At 37.6% G+C, this 25,820-nt stretch overlaps 2 protein-coding genes across 6 annotated transcripts in view; one reads left to right on the top strand and one right to left on the bottom strand.

Moving 5' to 3' along the window:
* ADNP (activity dependent neuroprotector homeobox) overlaps positions 1-18,795 on the top strand; it is a 32,541-nt gene extending 13,746 nt beyond the window's left edge. For all 5 annotated transcript variants that reach the window (XM_074920659.1, XM_074920657.1, XM_074920658.1 and 2 more), the window contains 3 exons: positions 10,972-11,084; positions 12,596-12,688; positions 14,574-18,795. In XM_074920659.1, coding sequence (XP_074776760.1) covers positions 10,972-11,084; positions 12,596-12,688; positions 14,574-17,714 — 3,347 coding nt within the window. In that variant the 3' untranslated portion in view covers positions 17,715-18,795. The remainder of the gene's footprint in view (positions 1-10,971; positions 11,085-12,595; positions 12,689-14,573) is intronic.
* A 3,877-nt stretch (positions 18,796-22,672) lies between these two features.
* Positions 22,673-25,820, bottom strand: part of BCAS4 (breast carcinoma amplified sequence 4) — a 42,613-nt gene continuing 39,465 nt past the window's right edge. The window contains exon 5 of the mRNA XM_074920302.1: positions 22,673-23,318. Within this exon, the coding sequence (XP_074776403.1) occupies positions 23,214-23,318 (105 nt within the window). The 3' untranslated portion in view covers positions 22,673-23,213. The remainder of the gene's footprint in view (positions 23,319-25,820) is intronic.

Here is a 25,820-nt window from a genome sequence, read left to right as displayed (position 1 = left end):
TAGAGGTAATTATTTTAATAGGACAAGATCTATCTGAGTATAGATGTAAACAAACTGAGAGTCACAATGGGATAGAAGAGGCTGGGTTTACACATTGCTTATAAAATTGTCTGTTTTGCACACATGCTCATGCCTAATAATTTCAGCAATGCAGTTGATAATGCTGTGTTTCACATCACCAAAAAGTTCAGGTTTTCTCAGTCTTCATAATGTGAGTAAATGAGAGCATTAGGAGGAGAAGGGTCAACCAAATGTGCTCATAAGAGAAGGTAAAACTGATGTTTTATTATTTTTAATAATGTGCCCAAGAGATAGTTGTAATTGCAGCCCCAGTTTTATTCCAAGGTAAATTATTTAACAAAAGTTGTATGAAAGTGTAAATTCCACTGAATGCTTATCAGAAGCAGTCAGTTCAAGAGGTGCACATTTCTGTGTCATTAGATCTAAGGTGTTGGCATCAAATCAGTTGGCATCACATTTGATTTGATTTGATAAATTCAGCCAACACCTTGGCATCAAATCCGAAAAACTGATGAACAGCAGATATTTACGTTAGAGTAGGAAGAACCCTTCTAAAGTTGCATTTTTATTAAATTTTTAAAAGATTTTTTATGTCTGGAGTTAAAGGGGAGGTTTCTTTCAGTAGCCCTAAAACATTAGTTGTAGGCCTGTAAACTGGCAATGGATTTATACTGGATCAGAGTCTAGTCCTTTGGAAGTCCTTCTAGTCTGATTTAGAAATTTTGCCCTTAAAGTAAAAGGGGTGGTGTGTTTGCACCCATGTTTACAGCTGGGGATGTTGCAGCCCTTCTCGGAAGACTGGCCTCCTTTGCCCGCAGGGTGTTCACAGTAAACATTGCAGGGAAGAAGCTGTCACACTTAATCTTTGGTGAAATAGTGCCTCTTCTAAACACTAGCAAAGAACCAGCTATCTGGAAATGAGAGGCTGATTCAATTGTCTGCATGTTTTGGATTTTCTGTATTTAACATATGTTTGTTTTAGAATTAGGGATCTACACATTTTTACTCCATAAAAGTGTTTTGGCACCCCTGTTTTGACTGATTAATTATGGTGAGGCAGCCTGGAAGGACATAGCCACAGTAACAAAGAGAAGAGTTGATAAGACTACGACCTCCTATGTGGCTGAATAATTTTATTACTTAACAAAACCAAAATGGTCAACATAATGAATATACATAGAGCTTTTCTTTTTAGTGCTGATCCTTTCAACTGAGCTAAAAAATACACCTGGTGTTTAAGGGGTAGGGTGAGGGGTAAATGTTGCTTATTATGAGTAACTTTATATATTTCATTGTGAGGGGAAAATGATATCAAAATGAGTTACCAGCTTTCCACCTCTATGTTCCTGTGAGGCTTTCATGGTAGGTCTGGGAATCATCAGCTGGTAAAATAAATTGTATGTCAAGAAAATTGATAAATGCATGTTAAAAAAAAAAGTTTCCAGGAGCCTCATTTGTATTTCTGTAACTTTTCTTTCCCTTCTTCATTCCTAATTTTCACTCAATACTCACTAGGAAAGTTTAATTTCTTAGTTTTCCTTTTCTTGATGGACTGCTGTTTCTAGCTGTTCTCAGCTCTGTGAACTTAAACTTAGAACTACATTCATAAAATTTCCAAGGAAAATAAATGGAAAAGCCAGGTAGTAACTTTCCAATTATTCCTCTAGTATCATTAGCAGTGTTGACAGCATACTTTTGTGGTATGTTTAAAGTTTAAAAAAAAAAAAAATAATCATGTATTCCACTGGTTTGGTTCCAGGAGTGGACAGGTACTTCAGAAGAATCAGTGGCTGTTGTAAAGAGCATTAGGATACTTAGCCTGTTCATACAGGTTTGAGATGCCTGAATAAGAATAAAAAGCACTAGGGACTTAGGGGTGTTTTGTTTATAGCTTTTCGGAATTCCATAACTGGTTTTCACTTGCCATTTCACAGTGATGCTCTTTACAAACCTAGTTGACTAAAGAAGTCTTCCTCAGTGAGATGTTTAGGGTTGCCTACAATTCTGTCCTTGCTGGTCATGGAAGGCTTTCCTGATGGTACAGACTGACAGTGTTGTAGTCAGACTGGTGCCGTCTTGGTTCCTTTACACAGCAAGATTTTCCTCTAGAATATTACTTTAGGTCTTTAAATTATTTCTGGATGAAAACCGCCATTTTACTAATAAGACTGTGACATTAGAAATACATTATACTTGCTGCTTGTTAGAACTGTAACAAAGCTCAAACATGAAACAAGCAGAGTAAGCACTTTGAATAATATCCAGAAATGAAAATAACATGATGAAGCGGATTTGGAATATTTGCTGAAGATTTTAACTTGGAGAAAAAGGCTGTCTTGTTCCGAAACTGATGCGTCTTTTCCAGAATCAGAATAGCATTGTTACCTTGTGGGTGCTTTGAAGCTGTACACTAGAAGATCCTCTATTTCATTGTTCTCAATAAAGTTGGCAGAGCTGAAACAGTCTAACATCTGTTACCTGATGGTATCAAAGGTAGCAGGCTGCAAGGCAGCTCTTCAGAGCAGGTCCAAAATACAAAGACCTACCGGAGAATTAAGATTTTAGTTACACTGAAATAGAAACAGCTTTCGGGGTCTAAAGACAGGTCGAAGCTTTCTCTTTTATATCACTTCTGATAATTTGACTGATGGATTTTTTGCTGTTTTTTCCCCTCTTGTGTTCCTTATCCTCTCTGTCCTGGGTGCATACCCTCCTGTAAGGTCATAGTTGTCAAGTTGTGAATGCAGCCTATTGAGCATGTGAGATCAGTACTTGTAAGAGAGGACGGTTTGCACTGAGAAAAATATGTAGCATAAGAAAATGTAAACTATTGCAATATAAAACTCTAAACCAGGCATGCAGTATTGTATTTTACATGAATTAATTTTCCAAATAATTGCCCAGTAATCTTTTTTTTAACTCATTTTTTGACTCAGTTGTCCAGGTGGTTCCAGTCCCTTGGTGACTGATGTGTTTGTTAAAGGGCCGAAATGCATGGCCATCTTAACTTGAAGTGCTTGAAGATGGTACAGTGAGGATAGTTTAGTTTTATTGAATGCTAAAAGTGGTTTAAAAATCACTTAGAGAAACATTACAGGGGGATGTGTCAGACTTCACATTCTGGATGTTTTTAGAATAGTGACTGCAATTGTTTCCACCTGGAATTTGAAGTGCTAGTAAGACTAGCAAGTTTGTGAAGAGGTAATTTCGAGCTGAAAGTTGCTGCAATCTACCTAAATGCTAAAATCTGTTAAAAAAAAAAAAGTGCGATGTTGAAGAATTTGGGGTTTGTTAAACTTCTCTGTGACTATGCAGTGGTTAATTTTTGGGCTAGACCTCGTTTCCTTTCTGAAGTCTTGATTTCCTATGCCTTAGAATATTTGCGTTGTTAAGTTCCTAAAACTAAGCAGAAATTATGGGTTTTTTTTCGGGATATTGTTCACACTAGTGCTCCTGAGAACATTTCAAGGTGTTAAGCAATTTTTTCCCCTACTAGTATTTTCTTTTACCAACTACAGCTAACAAGATTAGAAAACTGAGTAGAGAGAAAAGCCCTTTTGCTGTGAAGCAACATTAACCTTGAAGTGAGGTCCCTTTTTTATTAGACCTGTGAACCTGAGTTCTTTGAAAAGAAGCCTTTGATTTTAAACAAATGAGGCACAGTGTTGTCTCTTGGCCTGCAGTTTTAGTTGTTTCCTAAAACTTGGACATAATTACTAATTTAAATTGATCAGCCTATATTATGTCCTGGCCCATTCCTGTTTTAGGGTGTGATTCTATTGAGTGAACTGAACTGTTGGTTCCTGTAGACTTCTCAAACTTCAGAAGTCTTTGTAGTCATTTTATGCCCTAATTTTGAGGTTTTAAGAGGCACGTATCAGAACTGCACTTGAGATTACATTCTTCCTTCTTGGGACTCTTACAGCCTGTTAAAAAAGCCAAAGACAGTGCTTCAGTTCTCCCAAGCACAATACCATGTACAGACTTTGTACATGGTATTGAGTTTTGTGAAGTCTCTTTAACTAATGTTCCTCTGCTTATCTTGCTTTTTCACAAAACCTTCTGTCCCACCCCCCCTCAGATTTTTGGATGATGATCTGAAGAGTACTTTGCTCAGGTCTTCCTGCTGAACATGTATGCACTAGCTAAAAAACTTGTCTTAGCTTTTTCTTCATGCTTTGCATAATGGCTGTTACCCAAAGCGGTGAAATAGTACTGCATGGTTTGTCTAAAATAGCTCTTTGCATCTCCAAAACGTGACTATGAAAGGAAAACTTAAGTACAGTGTTTCTAATTTAGTAGTGATATTTTGCTCTCTTATAGCTTGTCTTTTCTGCTTACATTTGGCTACTGAATTATTCTAGGAATCAGTACCTGGCTGTGGACTAGACCTTTATGCTAGGTACTACATAAATACAGAGCAGAAGGTGGTTCCAAATATTTCTTACAGTTAGTCTGCTTGCTTTGCCATTATTTTGTGATGACTTCTGCACAAGCTCACTAAAGATGAGTGAGATCTTATTAAATCAGTCTTAATTTTTTGGAATTTCTTATAACTAGGTTAGGAATTCACTAGGTACTTGAAGATACTACCTGGATATTTCTAGTAAGGACATTGTTGGTCTTGTTTTTGAGTAATCATTTATTCTCTCCACCCAGATTTTAGTGTAGATTGATGATTAATTCACCTTATGAACAAGGGCTTCCTAGTGTACTTGTAGGTGGGACCCAAGTCTAGAAGTAGGAAACAGAAGAGCAGACACAAACTTAATTCTTACTGTTTGTTGAATCATGAACTTAAGAACAACTGGTTGACTTGGAGGCAGATCTCATTATTCCTCTTACTTAATGAGGATAAAAAGTGCTCAGGTTTTTCTGTAGAATTATTTTTGCTTAACACATATGTGATCATCTTATTCTTCTGTGAATGTGTGTACAGATGCACGTTCACTTACAAAGAAAAGTTCTATAATGTATTAAATATCTAGGACCTGTGCAGGAATGAATAGGTTAGAGTAGAACCATACAGGAAAACAATAAAAATTATTATGCCTTGGCTACTATAAAACAGAATACATGGAGATACAGGATGTTCTGTTAACTAGAATCCTGGGCTGGGATTGTCATTGATTGAGGTAGTATCATCTCAGGATAAATTAATTCCTCCTTTATTAAAAAAAAAAACCAACAGCTTTTGAGCTTCTTTTGAAAGCTTCTTAAATCTCAGAGAGGAGTTCTGTATTGAGCCTATAAGATTAGGTAAGTAGCACTTTAACCATCAGGAATTGGTAACCCATAGATGTGTGAAGCTTGAGCTGCTTGTGCCTAGTGAAAAGGCTTGTGCCTTTTGTCTTCATTGAAAGGCGGTGCTTAAGACAGTTCACTTTTGGCATTTCAGGAGAAACAGCATTGAAGTAGACTATTTTACAGAAGGATCAGTTGATCTCTGACCCTTTATTACAGGCATCCTTCATTGTGGGGGATGCTGGGTGTAGCAGTAGCTTTAGTGCCAGAGGAAATCACTAGTGGTTTTTGTCAGCAGTGGATGCTGCATTCCTTAGTAGTGTGTTCTGTTAAAATAATTACTTGGATCTAAGCTTCAGAGCAGTAGGAAGCAGCCCTGACCGTGAAGAAGAGATGCTCCAGGTGTCCTCTCTTAAACATTAACTTCTGGTCAGATAAAGGACACCTCATTTCAAGAACAGCATTAATGTCTAAATGGTGATTTGAGATGCTTCTTAACCCCAGCTGGTTTCATGTCCCCATTTAGGGATGTTTTGTATATTGCAATTACAATTTGAATTACTTGCTGTACATAGAAATTAATGGAGATGCTAAAAGCTCTTTTTGTAATCATAAACCATAATAATATCAGACTGTATCTGGCTCTCCACTAATGGCAATTAAATGGTCAAGAAACTTCCTAAAATTTAAAATTAACTGTATTTGCTTAAGGATGAGTTTTTTGTTAGATTAGGTGAGTTGGATTCAGCTATCAAGCAAAATTTGCAAAGTAAGGTTGATCTTTAGTTTTCAGATGTGAAGATCTAATTATATCCTATTATGATGTGTTGTGATAGGAAGATCTTGATAATTTCTTGTCTTCAAGGTCTGTGATGTGGACAAAAGGGCAGAGGCAAGGAGATGGTGCAGATAGAATAGAGAACTTGTTTTCAGGCAGTCCTAAATCATTTGCTTTCATATTCACTTGAGTATATATCTCATGGTATATTTGGCATGTGGAGGTATGTTAGACACAGTAATTAAGAGAAAGCATTTGATTCTTTTGGTGAAGAAATTTAGTGCAATTTTGGACTAAAATAAGGTCTTTGATAATAGGCATTATTTTGAGACTTGTGGCTGACTTTCAATTTTACAAGTGATTATTGCCTAAAGACAAACTGTACTGACTTTTGCTTTGTCATGAGGAAAAAAAAGTTTCTTTACAAGCAAAATAAGTACATTCTTTGGTTTTGAAGAAAACAGCACAGCTTGCTAGAAGCTTTAAAATGTAATGTTTTCATGCACTGATGTTTCTACAGTTGATATTAATAACTTGGGTTATTCTGGAATAAAATTACTAGGACATTATCTTCTTGGATTTGAAGTTCACTTGAAAATATTCATTCAAATCCTAAACATACTTGACTATGCTGCTTCATATAATTTTGGTGAAAAAATTGAGCATATGAAGAAGCTACTGAAAGCATTACTGAACCAATGCAATACAGTAAGAGCAATGCTTATTCAGTTGCCTTTAGAGAAAAGGAATTGGGGGAGCCATGATTAATTTCTTGGCTACATTAGTATTTTTCACTCTGGCTCTATGAACTTCAGCAGCAAGAACTTTTAATAAGTGTTTGTGAGTTTAAAAAGATTATGCTGTGCTTTGAAAGCAAACTTGTGTTTCTTTATTGTCACTTAGTGTTCAGAGCCATAGTTCCCAGTTCAGTTTAGGGAAGACAGGGAATAGAACGTTAAGGAAGCATATTTTCTTTCCAGTTTGTGACCTGTGTTTAAGGATATAAATCCACTCTGTGCTCTATGTTGTTGTCTTCTTTTCCTGTTAACACAGTTGTAGTATCACACAAGTCAGATCTGTTTTAAGTCATGAAAAAACTGACAGCGGGCTCAGCATTGAAAGCTATTTTGTAGTGACTGGCCTAGGAGAAGAAACTGTAGGTTGGAGTTTCCACTACAGATCAAATACAAAGAAAATGGTACTGCTTGGAAATTGCAAACCTTACAAAACCATTTGCATTAATCAAGAGGCTAGTTAGGAGTTGAAATTCTTAAGCAACAGTGTTTTTCCCATTAGTCTTTATCATCTTTTATACTGATCTGTTACTGATACAAAAAATTGGCATTGCTGATTCTCAGCCCTGTTGTTAAGTATTTCCAGTTACTATTCATGTCTTTAGAATGGACCTGGCTCAACTTTAAGCTATATTAGATGCTGTTTTTACAGTTGAAGCAAAATTGTAACCTTGAAATATTTTTAGTCAAGGAAACTTTAGTTCTATTTGTTGAAGGAACTAAATTAATTGTAATGTTGCTCTAAAATACATAAATTTACTATTTGAGGTCTTAATTTTTTAATACAATAATTACTCAATACAAATTTCTGTTTGCAAGGTAAATATCCATTACTTTTTTCAAAATCTTTTCCATCATTTATGTGCTTGCATGTCATAAATGGTATTATTTTTATTTTACTTCATCCGAAAGCATGTCAAGTAATAGTACAAATAACAGGATATAGTCTCTGCCCAGAGGTGCTTATACAGTAAAACTGATACCACAGCATGGGCAAGGACGGGTAGAAGAGCAGGGCAGAACTTGGCACATTCTGTAGTTACTTAATCAAAGCCTAATAAACAGTGCAGAGTTCTAAAATCTTAGGGATGTTGCAATTGTTTTTCTTAAACTGCTCTTCAATGTGTGCCTTCAGAAATAACTATATAAGAAAGAGGAAAGGGACATGTTGATAAATTCAGAATTTGATCAGAAAATATGATAATGGAACCATAGGCTTGAATGCAGATTTCGATAAAACAACCGATTTGTCTGAGTCAGTTTTCAAAGTAACAAGAAGTTAGAAACTCCCATTCAAACCTTATTTCCTAGTCCTTTATGAGAATTAAAAATAATTGACTGGGCAGGAGTGAGTAGCATTCTCAACGGATGACATGAATCACTGTTTGAACAATCACATTCAGTCTTGTACAGAGATGGAGAATGTCTTAGGCCTGGATATTGTTTATAATTGTATGTGAAATACTTGATTATAAAAGAGTACAGATGAGAATGGATGCAGCATAAAAAAAGAGCAGTTCATGGTTTCCCATGCAAAGTAATTAGAGGCTTTAGAGGGAATAACTGGAAAGAGAGAGTAGTTCACTGCCATGATCAGTTTAATTCTTGCCTTCTCTGGCAAAGAATGCCTGCAGAAGTGCTCTCCATAGCTTGAGGAGGATTCACATTATGAGACTTGTCTCTGTATTTCTAAAGTGGGTTTGAGTTTCCTTAAAATGAAAGGTACCACATAACATAGAACATAGCTACTTTTCATATGAACTCAATTCCCCCCCCCCCCCCCAGTTCTTACCCTCTCCAGTGAGATGAGAATTAGCGGAAACACCTCTACACTCACATAAATTAATATACTTGCATTTAAAGTGTTGTATGTGAAGAAATCAAGATGGTTTTGATTAAACTAAATTCTCTTAACAAGTGTTACACAGAACATTGAAATACTTTTTTTTATGGCCTGTGTTTGAAAATTACTATCGTTAGTCACTTTGCATGATGTGTCTAAGTAACTTCATTATTGCAGATACTATAAATGAGTAATTTGGAATCCCTGAGATTTATAGACAAGGTCTAAACTTTTTATTTTTCTTTGATTTCCTAGTTTTCACATAGGGGTATTAAAATGACACTGTATTTGTTTCTGGTAATCTGTGACAGTGGCCAGCCTGATACAAGTACCAAAACCCTTTAATGACCAGAGTTGCTTTGGTACTTCTGAAAATTTTCCTGTAAATCTTCATATAAATTCAGGCTCGTTTCCACATAGTTTCTAATTTATAGTTGTCATATGAATCCTAAATGTCATGATAGCTTTCTGCTCTTACCCAGGAGCCATTTCTGAGTTCATTGAATTTGAAGAGACTAGAGCCTAGCAACATGTGCCAGCAGCACTGCTTGTAGGTTTTGATTCTGCCGTGGTTTGTATTAGATTAACACGTGTTACACACAGAACTTTTCAGGTTTGTTTATTTCTGAAACTAAACAGTGTTAATGGTGGGAATCATGGAACAGTAGGTTGTTAGTGACTGTCTTAAAGCATTACCTAGTAAAAGTTGGTAGGAGTATGAAAATAAAAAGGCTACTGTGTAAACAGACAAGTATACTTCGAGGAGTACGCACAATAGCACATACAGAAGGGTTGGCTTTGATCAGAGACACTTGGTTGTTGTAGTCACAGCCCATACCCTTTGTACTTTGAGAAAATTTCTTAGTAAGCTCTTGGTAGCTTTGCAGTTGCCCTTGATCTCATGATAAAAGGGGAGAGTTTTTGTCTAACTCAAATATTTAATGGCTGCAAACTTCTGTTAACTCTGCATTCTAGGCTTCTGCTTGAAAGTTTAAAAAAAAAAATACTTTCAAGCTTCTATCCAAAAAAAAACCCCAAACCATTTTTAGTTGATGTAGGTAGTCTTTGGCCTTACAGTGGATTAATTTGTTGATATGAATGAAACCTTTTGTTGTTCAAACAAAGCAACATTTCTGAATTGGCTCACGGAAATATTAATGATCAAAAAAAGCTGCTGTTTTCTTCTGGGGGGATATTCTTTATGCAACAGGCATTGGACCATTAAGGCCTAGGGAACAAGGTAGCAACTGATGCTTTCTTCCTATTTAAGAAGCTTCCTCCCCTTTTCTTTGAGAAAAGCCTACCTTTGTATTGCTGGCTCCAGCCCCTCTCACTTCCAGAATAACTGTATGTTGTCAGGGACTTTCACAGGGACTTCCACGTTTCTGCCATTTTGCACCTTCTAAAAGTGCAGATGACTTGATGGTGTTCAGTAGCAGAGCAAGCACTTACTGTACCCATAGCAGCATGCAGACTGAGAACTCCTGTGTGCACAGAGGAAGACTAAGTTACTAGTGTTGGGAAGAAATCTTATGGTTGAATCTGGGAATAAGCATATCTTGAAATTTAGACTTTCTTATAGCTGGATAGCCCCAGTCATTACAGACTGGAGTTAGCGATCTCTGTGTGCAAAGAGAAAGGGAGGGTTAGGCTGAAAAATCCAGCTACACTTAGGAGAGTTAAGCCAAAGTGCTTTTTCTGGTGATCTGTATTTCTGAAGGGCTCTAACCAAGCTTTCAGGTCCCATCTTAATAAAAGAAGAAAGTATGCTAAAGAGCTTGTCAGCCATTTAAAGCTATAAATACAGTAAATGGAGGAAGAACTGTTAATTTCTTATCCTACCTACAGTTGAATGCCAGAAGCATCTTTCTCACTGAAGAGACACGATTACATCTGTTACAAGACTGACACAAACCTTGAGGCTCAACTTACCAATTTTCAAATCACTAGGAATACATATGCAGAAAAGATAAATTGTTTTTAAGTACTTCAGTATAGGGGGTAAATTTCATGTAAATACACTTTTAAAAAAAGTTATTTCCAGATGCAGCTGATGACTCCTGCAATAGTTCTTACATCAGTTTGTTGGGTTTTTTAAGTCCTCTCTTAAGTTTGTCTATATCTAGCTTTATAGCCAGCATCATTTAAGAACAAATCAGACAGAAAATGAGGTAGTTTCTTAGTTAATGGTAGAGCTCTGATACTGAGTTATATGGGTAAAATGAGACAGAAAATTACTAATACAAAACACATTTGACTTAAACCTTTTCTCTTACTTTCTTTTTCAATAGAAACTATGTTCCAACTTCCTGTCAACAACCTTGGCAGTTTAAGAAAGGCCCGGAAAACTGTGAAAAAAATACTTAGTGACATTGGTTTGGAATACTGTAAGGAACATATAGAAGTAAGTATGATACCTCCAAAGTGTTGCAGTTAGAGTCAAAATGCTCCAAAGTTCGTGGAACTGTAAGGTCTTTGGTGTGTGATGTAATTTGGGGTTTTTTTAGACCTGTTTCACAAAATGTTAAATTTTTATTGTGAATTTTGAAGGAATCCCCTGTATGCTGTTCCCACACCATACTCCTCTGTTCTCATCAGCTTCTGAGAATGATCCTGGGATTTCATTTGAGCCTTGTTGTTCAGGTGTTGCTACCCCTGCATTGCTTTTTAAATTCTACACAAAGTAGGACTTAATAACTTGAGATAAAATGTACCAGTAAACACTTTTTAGAAAGTTTAGTGCAGATAAGATATACTTCAGGCTATATGTGACTGCCCTGATGTATCATCAAAGGTAGGTCATCTTTTGTTTATGTTGGATTCTTAAAAATAGCACTTGCTAAGTGAATGTGTGGGAATGAAGCAAGGACTACGTGTGGTATAGGATGTTCTTGGGGGACAGAAGATGGTTCTGAGGTTTTCATGAAGTGTTTGTCAGTGCTAACAGTAGGTCACCAAGTTAAAGAATCACTTCTGTACCTGTGTTAGTTCCTGTAGAAGGGCAGGAAGGGTATTTGTGCTACTCTTCTGGACAAACTTCGTAACTGCCCTCTCAAAAGTGCAGCTTTCTCTCCTGAACAACTAACTTGCTCGCTGCCAGTTCACACCCTTTAACTCTTTACTTGGCAAATTGTGACCGGTTTGCTTTGGCTTTCCTGTTAGTGTGTCTGCAAAGAGCATTTAAGTGAGATGCATTAAGAGAAAGAAATGCCAGTCCCTCCTGCCTGGAAAATTTGTGGAGCAAGTATAATTTTTAAGGGTAAAATTCTGAACTGGGCCAATGTTACTTTCAGTATTCATTTCAGTGGAAATACTGTTTTTGATTCCCCTATGTGCTGCTGGTTTATATGCCAAAGATGAAATGACAAAGTACTTCAGAAGATTATTTTTTTAATAGGAATTGGGCTTCCTGGACATCATATATTTAGTCAAACTAAAATTTTTATCTGGATTCCTGGGTGAAATGAATTAAAAAACAAACAAACAAAAAACAACCACCCCAAACCAATCAAACAACATTTCCCCCCCCCCCCCCCCCCCCAAAAAAAAACCAAAACCAAAACAAAACCAAAAACAAACCCAACCCAACCAACCATCAGTTATGGTAAAGTGTTTGTGTGGTTTTAAATGTTTAGCAGGTGGCTTTAAATGGGACAGGTATGTAATTACAGTCTTGGGTTAATTAGGAGGATGAGTATTGAGAATAGTTCTTAAGGTGTTCTATGATATTGAGACTATTCCCAGCTCTTCAAAGAGCTGCACTGTAAATCCCCACCCTTCCTCGAATTGCTAATACCTACGATTTGCCAGCTGCACTTGAGAGGACTGCATGGATGCTGACAAGAGCTGCTTAAGGGAGCAGTTGGTCTTTGGTTTTGATTCTCTGTGCTCTCTTCCCATCTTCCCCTTCTCCAGGATTTTAAGCAGTTTGAACCTAATGACTTTTATTTGAAAAACACTACATGGGAAGATGTAGGATTGTGGGACCCATCGCTTACAAAAAATCAGGTTGGTAATAGTTGATGTTGGCACATCTGCTTCTGAAGATGGTTCATGCTAAAGGGTGTTGCACAAATATGCCAAGAGCTTTTCCTGCAGTTTTATCATTGATCTTCATTTGTTGTCAGTCTAAGGGATGGCAAAGAGCTGTGGTCTTTTTTTTTTTTTTTTTTTTTTTTAAAAATAATCCTGGTCTTTATCTCAGTAGTATGGATAGCCAAATACTGGAGAACTGCTTGGTCAAAAAATTCTATTCACCCCTTGACAACTGCATATTAAGAACCCATCTGTTTTCAAGCTTAGCACAGTTTCACTGTCCTTCTGGTCAAAAGATCAACAATTTTACACAGTTTAAGTTTTTTATCTTTGCTAAAACATTTCATTATCTGTTTTCATCATTTCAGAAAAAGCTTAAATGAACCCATCTAACTGCTGTTCTCTTCACTGTTGTTGCTCTGTTAGCTGTCCACCACACCTGAAGATTCTTAAGAGTCTGACTATGTCCAAGGTTTGGTTTAGGCATATATAGTTTTATGCAGCAGAATTAGGCGACACTGGAAGTATTACTTTTTAGATGTTTCTGAGTCAGTAATAAAGGAAATCTGAATTGAACTGGAGGGAGGAAATAATACTTGATTCAGATTAAACACATATAAGTCATGTGCTCTGCAGTAGCCTCATACCAGCACTGACAGAGCAGTGAGAAGGTGAGAACTCCTCTCTGCAAAATAAGCCCTCTTGTAGCATCTGAAAGGTCAGGTATTGCTCCTACAGGAAATGGGAACCTGTATTATGATGAATTCCTAGAGTAGTGTTAATCTAAAAATGTCCCTTTATTACTGTGTTCCATAAAAACATCTGCTGATGTTTTCCTTTTTTCTAGTTATTTCCAGAATATAAATTGTAATATTAAAGGAGACAGTGTGGTTCGTTGTATCTTGTGTCCACCCTCCCAGATGTCTGAGGCTTCAGAGGGTGGACAGAAGCATATTCCTACGTATGCAGAGGGAGAGCACAACTCTCCAGCTGCTTCAAATGATCTGTGTGTAGCTTGATACACAAGACTTGTTTTGATGCTTGTGATGAATGTTTGTAACCATTTGAATTTCATATCTTACCTCATCTGAAATGCCAGATTGCTTGTGGCTATCTCTGAGGCCAGTGTAACTTTAGTTTCTGTTACAACACTTGACAAGAACTACATTGGCAACAAGTGTGGAATTTTCATATATCTTTTTTTCTGATTCAAGATTGCTTTTAAAATCAGGTTTGTGCTTTGATCAGCAGGAAAAGGCCTGGTGGCTTTAAGGGCCTATGTGGCCTTAGTATATGACTTGGTAAGCTTAAATCCATTTTTTCACCAAAAATAAGTTTTGAAGAGCATCTTTTATGCTAGAGTTTGTAATGGATTAAGACACTGAAACAGCTAAAGTCATATATCCATTTTATAGCTATAAATGGTTGACAGATTTTGATGGGAAGTAACTCACGTCTTCTGGATACAGTCTCATCTTAGTCAAACAATCATGCTTGTCTTTTCCCCCAGAAACGAGCTTATGGTGAACTTTTTATGCAGCTCAGCTGCAGGGAATGAAGCTTTTTTTTGACTGGTGGAGAAAGATGCTTATGATTTAGCCTTGCGTGCCAAGTTTATGGTTAAATTCTTGAGGGACCTCTAAACTGGCACTCACCGTATCACGTCTATGTTCAGATGATAAACTTTTCAGGGCCCGATTAGGGCCAAAAATTGGAGATAAGAAATTAAAGATTTGAGACTGTGGCAGTGTCTTGAGACTATTATTAAGAAACATTACTGTTTAGAGAAGATCATGGATGTTGTTTTTCAAAAAACTGCTTTTCAATATTTAGTTTCTGCTTTGTTCTTTATTTTAAGGACTATCGGACAAAGCCCTTTTGCTGCAGTGCATGTCCATTTTCCTCGAAGTTCTTTTCAGCGTACAAAAGCCACTTCCGGAATGTTCATAGCGAAGACTTTGAAAATAGGATTCTCCTTAATTGTCCTTACTGTACTTTCAATGCGGACAAAAAGACTTTGGAAACGCACATTAAAATATTTCATGCTCCAAATGCCAATACACCAAGTGGAGGCATCAGCACTTTTAAAGATAAAAACAAACATGATAGCCTTAAACCTAAGCAGGCTGACAGTGTAGAACAAGCTGTTTATTACTGTAAGAAGTGCACTTACCGAGATCCTCTGTATGAAATAGTTAGAAAGCACATTTACAGGGAACATTTTCAGCATGTTGCTGCTCCTTACGTAGCGAAGGGAGGTGAAAAGTCACTCAATGGTGCAGTTCCGTTAAGCTCCAGTACCCGAGAGGAGGGTAGTATTCACTGCAAACGATGCCTTTTTATGCCGAAATCATACGAAGCTTTAGTACAGCATGTTATCGAAGACCATGAACGTATAGGATACCAGGTAACAGCAATGATAGGTCACACTAACGTAGTGGTTCCAAGATCTAAACCTTTGATGCTCATAGCTCCAAAACCCCAGGATAAAAAGCCTATGGGACTCCCTCAGAGGATGGGTCCCCTTTCCCCTGGAAGCGTTCGATCTCTTTCATCACAACAGATGATGAACAGACTCACTATACCAAAGCCTACGTTAAATTCCGCAGGAGTGAATATGATGTCAAATGTTCATCTCCAACAAAACAATTACGGAGTCAAATCAGTACCACCAAGTTACGTTGGTCAGCCAGGGGGAAGGCTAAACTTAAGTGGTAATGCACCAGTTTCTATTCCACAACAGTCGCAAACAATGAAACAGTTTTCAGCAAGTGGAAATGGAAGGCCTTATACTCTCGGAGGGGAACAGAGATCACAGGCCTCGGCAAGATACTCTCTTCAGTCTGCCAATTCATCTTCTCTTTCATCAGCTCAGTTGAAACAGACGTCATTATCTCAGTCACAGGCAGCTTCAAGAGTATTAGGTCAGTCCGGCTCAAAATCTCCCGTAGCTGCTACAGGTCCTTCCACTGTCAATACATCATCCACTCAGAAGTGGAAAATCTGTACAATCTGTAATGAGCTGTTTCCTGAAAATGTGTATAGTGTCCACTTTGAGAAGGAGCACAAGGCTGAAAAGGTGCCTGCAGTAGCTAACTATATAATGAAAATACACAATTTCACTAGCAAATGTCTATACTGTAATCGCTATTTACCCACTGATACATTGCTTAATCATATGTTAATACATGGTCTGTCTTGTCCGTATTGCCGCTCAACCTTCAATGATGTTGAAAAGATGGCTGCTCACATGCGAATGGTTCATGTTGATGAAGAAATGGGACCTAAAACTGACTCCACTCTAACCTTTGATTTGACATTGCAGCAGGGTAGTCACACAAATATACATCTTCTTGTAACCACCTACAACCTGAGAGATGCTCCTGCTGAATCTGTTGCTTACCACGCTCAGAATACTCCCCCAGTTCCTCCAAAACCACAGCCGAAAATCCAGGAGAAGTCTGACGTACCTGTAAAAAGTTCACCACAAGCAGCAGTTCCCTACAAAAAAGATGTGGGGAAAACTCTCTGTCCTCTGTGCTTTTCAATCCTAAAAGGACCCATCTCTGATGCACTGGCACATCATCTACGGGAGAGGCATCAAGTGATTCAGACGGTCCATCCGGTTGAGAAGAAGTTAACCTACAAATGCATTCATTGCCTTGGTGTATATACTAGTAACATGACTGCCTCAACGATAACGCTGCACCTTGTTCACTGCAGAGGTGTGGGGAAGACTCAGAATGGCCAGGACAAAGGTACCTCGTCATCTCGGCTAAGTCAGTCTCCAGCTGTAGCACCTGTAAAACGTACTTACGAACACATGGAGTTCTCGCTAATGAAGAAGAGGAAAATGGATGATGATGACTCCCCATCTGCCTTTGAGGAGAAGCCTGAAGAACCTGTAGTTCTAGCATTGGACCCCAAGGGCCATGAAGATGATTCCTATGAGGCCAGGAAAACATTTCTTACAAAGTATTTTAATAAACAACCATATCCCACTAGGAGAGAGATTGAAAAGCTGGCTGCCAGTTTGTGGCTCTGGAAATCTGATATTGCGTCTCATTTTAGTAACAAAAGGAAGAAATGTGTTAGAGATTGTGAGAAATACAAACCTGGTGTGCTGCTTGGTTTCAATATGAAAGAGTTAAACAAGGTTAAACATGAAATGGATTTCGATGCTGAATGGCTGTTTGAAAACCACGACGAAAAGAATTCCAGAGTCAATGTTAGTAAAACTGTTGATAAAAAAATAAACTTAGAAAAAGACAACGAAAGTTCCTCAGACAGCTATGAAAATATAGAAGAGGAATACAATGAAAGCGGTAGTCCCTTTGGTCAGCGTATTTCTGACATTGGTGGGAAAACCTCTTCTGATACCATAGCGGAGAACCCCGAGGACAGCATATCCAAGGAAATCGTTGAAGAAAATGCATTGCAGTCTCCAGAGAAGTCTGATCAAAAACAAGAGAAAAGCTCTAAATACGAAGAGATTATTTCTGCTGAAGAACCAACGAAACTGGCAGGTGATGTTTCAGATAGCGAAGGTGATCAGGATGATCAAGATGATACTGTTGAATGGAAAGATGGAGCTTCACAGTCTGAAAGCGGGCCTGGTTCTCAGCAGGTGTCTGATTTTGAAGATAATACATCAGAAGTAAAACCAGAAGCGTGGACAGATGAATCCTCCCAAAGCGAAGACGCCGGTAGCAGTAAACCGGCTGCTGAGACAAAAGGGGGTGGATCTGAAAGTGATGAAGAACAGTCAAAGTGGAAGAATCGTTCCTATGGAAAAGTAGAAGAGTTTTGGTCTAAGGACCAGTCGCAATGGAAAAATGCATCAGAGATGGAGGAGAGCTTGTCAAACCAGCAGATGGAATGGCAGAATAGCACAATTGACAGCGAGGATGGAGATCAGTTTGACAGTGTGACTGATGGAGTAGCAGAACCAATGCACAGTAGCTTAACTGGCATGGAGCTGAGCAGCCAGCAAGCATGAGCTGCTCAATTCAGAGGTGTCAGTAGTAGGATCTGATCTACAACTGTCTAAACACTTTCATTTCAGTATGACTGCTAAGCTTCAATTCTAACTGGTACTGCCTTTCAAGTGCTAGGTCATGGTGTGTGGTGGTTGTGGCCACTGTTACTCCAGTGGTCATTAAGGATGCTGTTGGCTAATCTTGCTTGAGAATATCTGCTGGGATGAGCACAGTAACTTAATGTGAAAACAGATAAGCTGGTGGCTCCAGAATGCACACAGAGAAAAGCAGAGGTTTATTTTATCTGCATTTTCAACATTTATTTCACTCTTGTACATGTTCAGTTGTATGTCTTTTTAAACATTACCCTTTTCACATGGTAGTGTAGGGCCAACCATACAAGCTACCAGTTCAACGTGTATAGTAGACTATGGGGAAATTGATTTTTTTCATGTATCATTCTGAATAGTTGAAATGTATATTTGTACAGTCTTTTAGACCTATTCAAGTGAAGCTTATGAAATTGTTCTTGTGTACCCATCATAGATTTGTTTCTCTTTTTTAGTGTTGCCCTGCTGTGTAATAAATGCTGTATCTAGTTTACCTAGCAAAAGCTTGAAACTGCTATAGTAAGAATTTTGACAAACTTAGTTTTTGCACATAACCTTGTACAATCTCAAAACAGAGGCCAGCAACATAAAAAAAAAAAATATATCTGGACTCTATTGTATTATAGAATTTTCTTGTTCTGAATATCCTTGACATTACAACTGATGACAAACGTATTTCAGAGCCATTTTCTGAAATCTTTTAAGCTAAAAAAGAAAAATCACATGCAAGAAACAAGTTTGCAGCTACTAATTTTGACACCTTTTAGATCTGTATAAAAGTGTATTGTGTTGAAGCAGCACACTGAAACAAAAGTGCTGTGTTTTGGATATTTAGTTTTATCTTTAGTTAACACCAACAAGGTGTTGTATTCATTTATACCATCTAATATATGACACACTGTTGTAGTATGTATAATTTTGTGATCTTTATTTCCCTTTGTATTCTTCATTTAAGCATCTAAATAAATTGCTGTATTGTGCTTAATGTAAATATCTGCTTTATTACATGCAAGTGCTTCATTCCTGTTTGGTAAATCCTATCTGCTACATGTGTTCCTTCCCCCCCCCCCCCCCCCCCCAGTGTGCTCCACAGCTCTGCTGGGGCATGTCTCTATAGTACTTTCTTACTGAATAGACTGATCTCTTCAAGAATATTGAAAATTCTACAAAACTAACTTTGGCTGAATTTGTCTTTACTGTTTAGCATTTTAGAGTACTAACTTATAAATAGAATTGATTTGCTGCTTCTGCATCCTGGAGAAACAAGGTCTATGAATTACTTGCATTTTTCTTCATCCCTTTGTACTTACATGACTGGAGATCACTTTCACATATTAAAAAGCTACCTAGAACGACCTCTCTCTCTGAAGCACTACATCTTGAGGGTAAATGATAGCCAAGGTATGTGAATACTTACCATTTAAACATGCAGGAGCATGCCTTGCGAGCCACAGCCTTGTTTGGGCTTCGAAGAAAAAGTAATTTGAATACTAAAAAAATCCCTTTGTTAAAATTTGTGATTGGTTTGGTCAGGCCAGTCCTGCATTTTGGCAAGTGTGCAGTACAACAGACAGCTGCACAACCCAAACCTCATCGAGAAAATAATGCACTGAAGGGAATCTAATTGTGATGAGAACAAACTGTTCTTAGGGTGATGAGTTTGATTTAGGTATATGTCTAATAAATATCAGAGTACCTACTTTTTGATACTTCACAAGAAATAAATTGATCTGTGAAATTTTGATTAATGTAAAGGAAGAAATAGTTCTGTGTTCTTCAACATGTTAAAGAGCAAAACCATTTCGCAAAGATCTTGAGAAAGCATTTAGCTATCTCTAGCAGCCTTGTGTATAAGCTCTACTTTCCACCACTATAACAAACAAGCCACTATATATATAAGCCAAAGACAAAACTCTATGCCTTTACCTACTGCAACTAATGTGTGCTGCTGCCACTCTTTGGAATGAACATTTCTGGGTTTGTTGAACTAATTAAGCGTGAAGTGATGACTCAAAACAGTACCTTCAGGTGAAGATAGTATAGATTGGTCTTGTCCTTTTCCGCTTCACAGAAGGGATGTGTACTCTCATTCTGCTTTTTTAACTCAGAGGAGTGGAAGTTGGACTGGCTCCCAGTTATGCACTCAAGCAGTAGAAGATACATTTTAAGAACAATACAGGAAAAATACTTTTGACATGTACATTGGCAAAACTGCCTCTTGTGTTTCTCTGGCTTAAGAGAGAACTTGAGCTTCAACTCATTTTTTTAGCAGGCTTTCTGAACTATTTCATTGAAAATAACTTCAGTAAATCAGCTGAGAGTTTGTCAGCTACCACTTACAGATGTCAGTGGGTTGATAATCTTTTTCCCAACAAAATCAGGCACTCGGTTCTAGAAAAGGTTGCTCCTTGCTAAGAAAACTTGGTTACGTTCCTTTCTCCCTCTGTAGGCTACTCTATTTCACAGGAGGCTACTATCTGAAAAGTTAAAAGACATTTCAGAATTTGTGTCATTTCATTTAGGCTTTAAGGGATTTTACAAATACATTTTTTAAAAGCTTTAAAAAAAACCCAACAGTTTAACCTCTTTTAAGCAATGCAATAAAAAAATTTGGTATCATGAGTCTGCATCATATTTGTCTTAATATCTGTTAAGGTTAACTTCATATTAGGGAACTCTATAGATAACAGTCAACCTTCCAAATTCAGAGCTCCTGTTTGTAGTTAGCGAATAGTAAGACTATAAAACATAAACTGTTTAGAAGTGTTTCATTTGCCTGAAAATTCCGTGAGAGGAAATACCATTTTATGTAGTGATTAAAGGTCTTGCACAAAAATAGTCTGCCCTACCAGGAATATCAATGATTGGGGGTGGTTGTTTTAAGTGGCATAAACTTTCTAGTATTTCAAACAAGTTACTCTTCAAATGTGGATTTTAGCCTGGGCAAGAATTCCTTTCTAGATTTGAGGCTAACCACACATTTTTGAGGAAGTCAAAAAAGCAGAAGATGTAAATGGCCCGATAAAACTGAAGGAACCTTAAACCCAGTTTGTGTAATCTTAACATACCGCACCATTCTAATTTCATGAGGTGGAAGTTTAATTTAATTTTTACATACATTATTAAAAATTTCATAGCAGAAGCCCAGCAGTGTACCGGCTGTGCTTGCAGAGTAGCCAGCTCAGACCAGCGTTTAAATTCTTCAGTATTCAGTGTGAGACCTTGAAAACTAGTTTGGCCAACACATCAGAGCAGAAGGACCATTAATTTAAAACTCTTTTAAGATTTTGTTTCAGCCAGTTTACCTGAATTGAAGCAATGGGAAGTGTGTTTTCCATCTCAAACACGTTACCTGAAATCTAAAGGTTGTAGCAATTGAGAATGAAGTGCTTAGCATAGGCATTGTTTCTAGACACAAGACAGCTTTGTACAACAACAAAAACTATTTCAGATGTGACCTGTAATGTGACTTTTGAGGATACCTGAGAGTGGCAAGAACAGTCCGAGATTGTTAAGGGTCACTGCATTTTATATGATGCTTTATTTCTGTGGGAGTTCATATGGGCTTGTAATAACTGTTATTTTGAAGCATTGTGCACTGCACTGACCTGTGGTGCTTCAACAAGTGCACTTGAGCTTGTTCCTTTAGTACACTCCTTCCATCCCCCTCCCCCTCACTCCCTGAGGAGCAGTTACAGCCAGTAAGCTTTCCTCCAAACCATTATTTTCCAGCAGGGACAGACAGACAGCTTTTGCTAAACTCCCAGTTTTCTATCCGGTGCATCATACACTAAAATCACACTTGGTCTCAGCATTTTCCTTTGGGTGCTGTGACTTAACCCTTTATCTACACTGGGATTTCTACTCAGTCAAAATACGATGTTGCAGAAATATCTGCACTGAAGTTTGATTTCACAAGCTCTTAATCTTACTGAAAGTTCAAGTGACATTTAATGCTGCCATCCTCTGTTCAGCAGTAACATTGCTGTAGCAAGAACTTCCCAGTTAATACTTGACCCTTTGACATGTATTTTCAAGACAGAAACCTGAATATTAACCCAGTATTTTTACAGGAAAATTCTGTCATCCTTACCACCAAGAAATGAGTAGGTTTCAAATACCCACTAATACAGTAAATTTACCATTTTGTAGTACATATATTTCATACACTGCTATGGCATTAAACCAAGTTTATTTCCATTTTTAACAGAACCAAAAGCTTTCAGGAATAAGTCGTGTGTACTGTCTCTTCATTTCTGTTAATAAGCTGGTATTTGGATAAACAGGTTGGTATAACTAAGAGTATATTGTTCTGTTCGTAACTAATTTGCCTCTCTGTAATACCAGCTCATCTGTAATAATCTGTTGCAATAACCTGCATTGCAGGGGCAGAGGCACTGACTAGGTCTGTCTTCTATCGCTTTATATTTTAATTCGACTTTATCTTTCATCATCAGTCCCACTAATAAATATGAAAAGGTTGAGTTCATTTATTTCTGCATCAGAAAAGCATTGGTCTCCATGGTTACTCAAAGCCATGTAGCTTTACTTTCACCATAAGCTTCCCCCCCCTCCCCTTGACAGAATTTGCATTGGGTCCTCCATCTTGAGTTTTTCCACAGGTATTTTTAAAAACAAGAGCATTTATTTCTGTTTCTCCAATTTGTACTGTATGCAAAGCCAATCATCTGGAAAGTATATAACCTTCTCTTCCTAATGTTTCTTACTCAGAGAACTGAGTGTGTTTTGGTTCCTTAGACCTATTTTAAGTAAAAAAAAAAAAAAAAAAGCTACAGGTGCAGAGATGAACTGTGCTACTCCTGGTCCTGGCTAAATGGCATCTGCATTACAAAATTGCACATCCAAAGGTCTGTAACAGCTTTGCAGAAAGTTTATTTATACCATTCAAGTTATATTACACAACAGCTTGTAAACCCCTATTCTTAGTTTGAAATAGAGTGTTGGAAGCTTCAGCCATGTGCAGTTTATTGAATTTTAAAATTTTGACATTGACTTCACGTTCTCTTGTAAAATCTGAACATTTGTGCATTTGTGAAGCTGGCAATATTAGCACGTTACTTGACAGTTTTAACATGCCATACTAAAGCACTCTTCAACCTTCTAAGCATTTTAAGTATAAAAATACGAAGGTAAACAAAGTGAGGTTTTGTACATTTTCTTCATTGATTTAGGAAGCTTCTCAAGTAAGTGCCAACAACTGTGATCAAATCTGAGAATAAATGTTCCAGCCTCATATAGCTACAATATGATCAGAGATTTTTTAGCTTCCCTTAGAGGTGCTAGCCAAAGATCTGAAATGTAACAGTTGCTTCTTCCTAATGTCATAAAGTATGAACTGTAAGAATAAACTCAGGCAGCCTTTCCTAAAAAACTTTTGGTAGTCAAAAATTAATTATTTTGATACTTAGTACCTACATAGTTCATTGGAAAAAAGTCTTCGGTTCGGTAGAGTTTTGGCAGGTCATAGGGGCGTGCTGCTGATAGAGGGTGTCTCTGAAACAAGAACAGGATAGAAATTAAAGAACAGGATATAATACTTCACAGAGCTGACCATGTGAAAGAGACGGTGGGGTGGGGGGATCAGCATCTCAGAACTGAAGTTACTTTCCAATACAAGATAATTGGCTTTGTAAACAATGCTGAAAATGTTTAGTTGTTTACTTTCACACCTGATTCTACAGACCTTGCAATCATTTTTGCTGGATTAATACTGAACGGATAAAAATAGAGTAGAACACAGGGGAAATTAGTTTTAAGGCACAGAAAAATGCAAATGAATTAGTAATACTGGAAAATACTGACTACAGAAGAAATATAGAAAGGGATTTGGTTTTGCTTCTGGGGTTTTTAAGAATTCAAATAATTGATTAATCCTGAATTGAGGAGATAAAATCTTTTTGCTGTAGTGCAACAATTCAAACCTCTAGCTAAAATCACAGTCTCAGTGGAAAATGAAGAGCCTATCTTTCCCATAAAGCTAATGGTCTCCAGGCTCCAAACAACATATTTTCAGAGAATAGTTCGCTATTTAGATGTAATGCTTACATTTATTTTTATTTAGTTCTCATTTGTATGTTTCAAGCTGTGCAACTGGTTACAAACATTTGAGAGTATCCACTGCTAATTCTTTAGAATAGATACTGGCTTTCCATACATGTCTAGGCACAATTTAAGAAGTAAATATTCACTTATACTATGACCTAGTACTGGCTACCGAAGCTGTGTTGCTGTGCTGACATTGTCAGAACAGGCAGGACGAGTGGAGGTTCTGCTGACTGACTGGATTTGCACATCTCGGCGATCAGTACCATGTTCTCGGAGAAGGGCACTCACTAGCTATGAGGATATACAAACCTTGCTATGGGGGAGAAACATCTAGTGATCATCATCAACAGATGCATGTGGGTTTGAAGTTTTTATGCGCAGACACAAACAAAAGGACATAGGCTCCTTTTACTGGGCAGAATACTAGATTTTTTAATGTAAAATGTAACTGTTTTTTTCATCTATTACTGAAAATCAACAGTCACAATCACCAAGTAAGGCAAGATGAATCTGAGTTGGTCATGTAAGAACTACTAGTGACGAGGTTCACCTCTGCAAAATAAACATGCTAACCAAAAAAGCTGAAAAAATAGCCAGCTGTAACAATTCACAGTGAAATATTACCATTTTCTGCATCTTCCTAAAATCAAAGTAGAAGGAAAAGTTAAAAGTCACTTCAATTTTCAAAGTAAAATAATCTGTCCTTCATTTATTTCTACGGCAATATTGCCAGTGGTCATACCAGGAGAAAACAAAGCTGGAAGAGTGTTATGAATTATAGTAATTAAAGTTAACAAGCTGGATGACAATCTGTTTACACAAAGCCCTGATCAGAGCAATCGAACTTAACTAAGGACATGAGCCTCTCTAACTTTAAAAGTAGACTCAGGATTTCCCACAGCTCATGAAACCACTGTCCCACTCTGATCTGTAGGCAGTTATTTTAGAACGGCTTATTCTTAGCACCTACTATCCAGAATTCCTCCAAACAGATGATGCCATGACTGCAATGAGAAATTTATTTTTTTTTTTTTTGAGATCCCTGCAATAGTAAACTGATGTTTTGATGAATAGTACCTGTTACTTACATAGCACTACAGGTTATTATGATTCACAGCTATACTTGGTCCTTTCCGACCTGCAGATGCTCTATGTTTTCTATATACCCTCTTGACGCAGGTGACTTCCTGTAACCCTGCCATAAATACTTCTAAAGTGACTGCTCCTGGTTTACATGTACCCACCCAAACTTTGATCAAGGAACACTCTTGTTAAAGGAACTGCTTCAGTCTCCATTATCTTAAAGTATAGCTGCTGAATCAAGAGTAAACGAGAGGCAAAGATACCATTCCATATGACTTGACAGTATTTAACAAGGAAGGGGTCTGAGGAAAGCTTTCTTTCACAATGGTACAAATGCCACTCAGGGTTAAAAGACAAGGGCATGAAGAATCTCCGCGCTGTGCACATCACACAGACTGAAGATTAAATAATTCCTTTGTGGTCAGGCTGCTGTGAAACTTAAAGGAAGGTGATATGGTTGCCTGCTACGGGGTGGGGGGGAAGAAGGGGGAGAAAAGGTCTTGAAATTCCAAAGCCTATTGAAGCCATCAAAAGAGAAAGGTTTAAGTAGTAACAAATAGCTTTTCACCTCTAGATCACTTGATGCATGTGTGTCACAATCTAATAAAGGTCAGATTATGGCCCTTATAAAGTTGGTGCTCATTAGGGTGGCATCCATACCATAACACACAACCACTAGTGCACTGACGACAGCAGTAGCTCGCTGAAGGCCAAGTGGCTGTAAGATAAACGGTGTTTACATCTAATCCAGGCTACAAGGGCCTTGGCTGAGGTTCTGCCACTTCACGGTGTCCATAAAAGCCTATGGCATCTATTCAGTGCAAATACACAATCCTTATTTCTCCTCTTGTCTCTTAGGTCAGGCTT

The sequence above is a fragment of the Athene noctua genome, chromosome 16 (genome assembly GCF_965140245.1).
Source record: "Athene noctua chromosome 16, bAthNoc1.hap1.1, whole genome shotgun sequence".
In the NCBI taxonomy this organism is placed as follows: domain Eukaryota; kingdom Metazoa; phylum Chordata; class Aves; order Strigiformes; family Strigidae; genus Athene; species Athene noctua.
The sequence above is the reverse complement of the archived record's forward strand: the minus strand, read 5'-3'. Positions and strand labels throughout refer to the sequence as shown.